At 62.8% G+C, this 4,485-nt stretch overlaps 1 protein-coding gene across 1 annotated transcript; it reads right to left on the bottom strand.

Moving 5' to 3' along the window:
* Positions 1–217: 217 nt before the first annotated feature.
* SP8 (Sp8 transcription factor) lies at positions 218–2,640 on the bottom strand. The gene is made up of 2 exons (XM_065752559.1): positions 2,605–2,640; positions 218–1,693 (listed from the first exon to the last, which is right to left on the bottom strand). Exons 1-2 carry the CDS (start codon positions 2,623–2,625, stop codon positions 218–220), a joined length of 1,497 nt encoding a protein of 498 aa, XP_065608631.1. The 5' UTR covers positions 2,626–2,640.
* Positions 2,641–4,485: the final 1,845 nt, after the last annotated feature.

Here is a 4,485-nt window from a genome sequence, read left to right as displayed (position 1 = left end):
GGACGGAAGGGCTTCGGTTTCCAGCGGGAGAAACGCGGCTTTTCCCACGGTGCGACCCGACGGGGGGTCCCTAAGGGACGGGGAGGGCAGGGGAGGCGGCCCCCGGCGGAGCTCCGCCGCCCGTCCGGTGCGGTGCGGGGCCGGAGCGCGCTCCCCACGGGGCCACGCGGGTACTTACGTGTCCGCGTCCCCTGCGCGGCGCTGCGCGGCGCCGCCGTCACTCGAGGCCGTTGCGGTGGCCGGGTTCGGGGGGAGGCAGCAGCTCCGGGGAGTGGCAGGGCGGGCTGCCGGCCGCGCTGTGCTCGCTGTCGGTGTCGCTGCCCTTCTTGCCGCCGGGGCCGGGCCCGGGGCCGCCGCCGCCGGGTCCACCGGCGCCGCCGGGGCCGCTGTGGGTCTTGACGTGCTTGCTGAGGTGGTCGCTGCGCATGAAGCGCTTGTTGCAGACGGGACAGGCGAAGCGCTTCTCGCCCGTGTGGGTCCGCAGGTGCCGCTGCAGCTCGTCGGAGCGGGTGAAACGCTTGCCGCAGAACAGCCAGTTGCAGACGAAGGGCCGCTCGCCCGTGTGCCAGCGCAGGTGCGCCTTCAGGTGCGACGTCTTGCCGTACACCTTGCCGCAGCCCGGGATGTGGCAGCTGTGCAGCCCCTTGCGCCGCAGGCTGGCCCCCGCCGGCCCCAGCCGCTCGGCCTCCTGGCAGTTGGGGCAGTCGCACGTGGCGCGACCCGAGTAGCGGCGGGCGGAGGAGCGCGGCGAGGCGGCGAGCGGCGCGGCGGGGCCGCCGCCCAGCATGGAGCCCCCGGCGCCGGCCAGCGGCGAGGGGGCCGAGTCCGGGTAGGAGCCGGGCAGCACCGGCTTAAATCCGTCCATGAGGTGCTGCCCGGCGGGGCTGAGGAGGTGCGAGGAGGCGCCGCCGCCGAAGGCTGAGTGCCCGAGGCCCGAGTAATCCGAGTTGTAGCCGCCCAGCGGCGAGTGCAGCGAGGACTGGAGGCCGCCGGCCGCGGGGTGCAGGGAGCCGGGCAGCGCGGCCGCCCCGTTGGGGCTCTGCACGTCGATCCAGCCGGCGCCCACGTCCCACCAGCTGGAGGCGCCCGCCGAGCCCACCTCGCCGGCCGCCAGCCCCGGGTGCGAGGGCTTGAACCACGACTCGTAGGGGTGCGCCATGCCCACCCGCGGGTAGATACCCTGCAGCCCCTCCACCGACGCGTGCACCTTGGAGATGAAGACGGGCTGGTGAGCCGCCTCCTGCCCCGCCGCCCCGCCGCCGCCGCCTCCCCCGCCGCCGCCGCCGCCGGCGCTGCCCGGCGCCTGGAACACGGAGTAGTCGTTGGCGAAGGGCGAGCTGGCGGCCGCCGCGCCGCTGGAGGTCAGCGAGAAGGCGCTGGAGCCCGGTGAACCGCCGCAACTGAAAGAGTCCGAGACGAGCGCGGCCGCCGCCGCCGCCGCTGCCGCCGCCGCCGCCGAGGAGCCGTTCCGCGCCGCGCCCGCCACGCCGAAGCCCGGGAGGCCGGAGCCCACGGCCCCGCAGCTGCCGGCCGAGGCCGAAGAGGAGGAGGAGGAGCGTTTCCAGGGGTGGAAGCCTTTGCCGAAGGAGGACGCGCTGTCCGAGAGGGCGGACGGCGAGGGACTGGGGCTGCCGATCTTGTTGCAGGTCGCGGCGAGCATGGCCAGCGGCGTGGAGCCAACCCGCGGTTCCTCCTGGGGGCACAGAGGGGACGGGAGCGTCCCGCCGGCGTCAAGCACCGAGAGGCACCGCCACCGCCATCCGCCCGCCCGCCGCCCCGGCCCGGCCCTGGGTCCCGCGGATCCGCTGCCGGTCCTCCTGCCCCGGGAGCTCGGGGGAAAGAGAGGGGGAAAAGTTGCTTCTGGTGCCGCAGCTTTTTCAAAAGCTTAAAAGCTGCCACCAGCCCTGCGGCGGCTGCGTTCGTGCCGTTCCCTTCCCCGGGACTCAGCGCTTCCCGGTCCTCGGGGCAGATCGGGTGGTTCGTAAGTAGCGAAGCGCCGAGTTATCAAATAAATAAATAAATAATAAAATTAAAAAACAAACAAACAAAAACACCGAAAAAAAAAAAGGCTTCCGTAAAGAGCCTCACGGACCAACCGTAACTAAACATATACATAAATGTAACATCTGTACCTCCGTACGTATACACAAGTTCAACATACCTGCTGGACTCGGCGGGCTGTGTTATTTTAAAGGGAAATAAAAAGCCACACTCGGTTGCAAATTAGAAACTGCGCCCGACAGAAGCGGCCGTGCTGGGGTTTCCCTTCCAGCAGCCACATGTGCAGAGAAAGGCCGCGGTGCGGACACAGCGTGCAGCCCGGGCGCTGGGGGCTGTTCCTACAAATGCCCTTAAACCTTTTCCTGAGCGCTGCAAAGTGACTCTGCCCCTTTTCCCCCTCTCGCTCTTTCTTTTCTCCGAAACTCACTTGTACTTAAGTTAAAAAAAAAAAAAAAAGAATGAAAGGAAAAAAGAAAAAAAAAAAAGAAGGCTCAACAGAGGAGACTGATAGCCCCGGTCAAGACAGGGGTTATTTTAACCCCCTCCAATCGACAATAAAAAGAAACTAATTAAACCAGCAAGAGAAAAAATCCTTAGACTCACCCCTAGAAGTGAAGTTGCCATCACACAAAAGTGCCCTCCTCTCAGAGGATCTTTTTTATATTGATAAATCAGAGGCAGTGTTTTTTTAGAGGTGTGCAATACAATGCTCAGTTCCGCCCATTCCACCACAATTGTAGCTCCCTCGCCGGCTTTGAAGTGCCGCTGAGCCGCCGCCAGCCAATCCCCGGCCCCGCCGCGCCGCTCGCCGACGTGACTGCGTGAGGTCATCAGCGCCGTCGAGCACGGCCCGGTCCGGCTCGGCTCTGCCAGGTTCGACTCGGCGCGGCGCGGCTCGACTCGGTTCGACCCGGCTCGATCCGGTCCCGCGGCCGGAGAGGTTCGCCCCGCGTGGGGCCCCGACGGGGCGGACACCTCCCCCTCGCCCCTCAGCCCCGAGAAGGGCGGCCTGAGCCGTCCTCGCACGGGCTGGTTGGTCCCGGCCGCCCCTTCCCACCCCTTCGAGGTGTGCGCGGGGCTGCTTGGATCTGTTCGCATTTCTGAACCATCGCAGCGGTGGCAGAGCGCGGGAGCATTGCTCCGCCGATCCCCCGCCCCGTCCTCCCTCTCCCGTTTCCCTCGTCCGCATCTCCGGGACAGGGTCCCAGCACCTCCCCGCAACCGAGGTTGCCCCGGCCCGGCCCGGCCCGGCCCGGGTGCTCCAGCAGCGAACCCCGCGGTGCGCGTTCATCGCGGGGCAGTCTTTCCTTCCCTCTCGAGCGGTTCCGAGGGGATATCGACTGTACATCATATCTATTGATCAGGGGGTACCGTACATTATCATACTTTGAAGCAAGAGCGAAGTAAATTAATGAACTGCTTTCTTTCTCTGAAGGCTGACGGTTACCATAAATGTCGCGTTTCTCCCTGACTGATTTTCGCCTGTTGAGAAGGCGTGACAGGGCCAGCCCAGGAGGAGGAAGGGGTGGGGGAAGGAGGGAACTCCGTTTAACAAATAAAAAAGAATTAACTTCATTGCTTTGGTCTCCTTCTATAATGATATTCATTTTACAGACCTAATGCACACTTGTTTAAATTTCGGGTTTAATTTAATCAATACTATCACCCGCAAAGGGGGGAAGAACATTTCCCGGAGATACTCCCTTGCATGAATGCTTATTAACTTTTTACCTCCGCTTCCTTTATCTGCTGGAGGTGGGGAGGAACTATTAAGACATAGATCAGAAAGCGTAAGAGCAAAACAAGCATCGCGAGCGTTACATTTTAGAGGCACAGAAAATCCTATTTTGCGGCGTGCCGGGTTCCGTATAGAGACCGACACGCGTCCCTTTCAGCCCCGGAGCTCTCAGGGACGGCTCTGCTGATGGATCTCCTGAGCAGAGCCGCTCCGGCTGGCTCTTCCCTTCGGCTCCGCATTCTGCCCGCACACTGTCGGCCGGAGGGGACGTGCCCTCGCTCGGGCTTTTTAACGCTTGCTTTAAGGCTCGTTCCGGCTTTTTAATTTAGGGCTGAAAGTTGCGGATTTTCAGCGCGCTTTTCCTTTAAAAGCGCCGAGCTGGAAATCGTGAAAAAACTCAGTGTAAAAATAGTCGTGGGAGTTTGTACGAGGGAGCTCAGCACAGAGGGAGGAAAAAGGCAAATCCATCAGAACTGAACGGAAATCACAGCAGTGCTGTCAGTGGCATTCTCCTGCCTCTGAGTTTCACTGAGACTGGGAAGGCGGCAGATGCTGAACTTTGTGAGCGGTGAGCCGCTCTGCTGCCTTCCCCCTGTGCGTCCGTCGCTGCGGGGCACAGGATTTAAGAAAGCATAGGGTTTGGTTTGTATTGCCTTATTGACCACCGCACTGAAGGGTGCAGTCCATCAGCTTCGCGAAGGAGGGGGGAGCCAACAAGCAGAGGTTTTCCCAAAATTAATTAAAAC

The sequence above is a fragment of the Cyrtonyx montezumae genome, unplaced genomic scaffold (assembly GCF_038088225.1).
Source record: "Cyrtonyx montezumae isolate F1298 unplaced genomic scaffold, pur_monq_1.0 scaffold_8, whole genome shotgun sequence".
Classification (NCBI taxonomy): Eukaryota; Metazoa; Chordata; class Aves; order Galliformes; family Odontophoridae; genus Cyrtonyx; species Cyrtonyx montezumae.
Note: the sequence above shows the minus strand (reverse complement) of the source record. Positions and strands in the feature narration are given on the sequence as shown.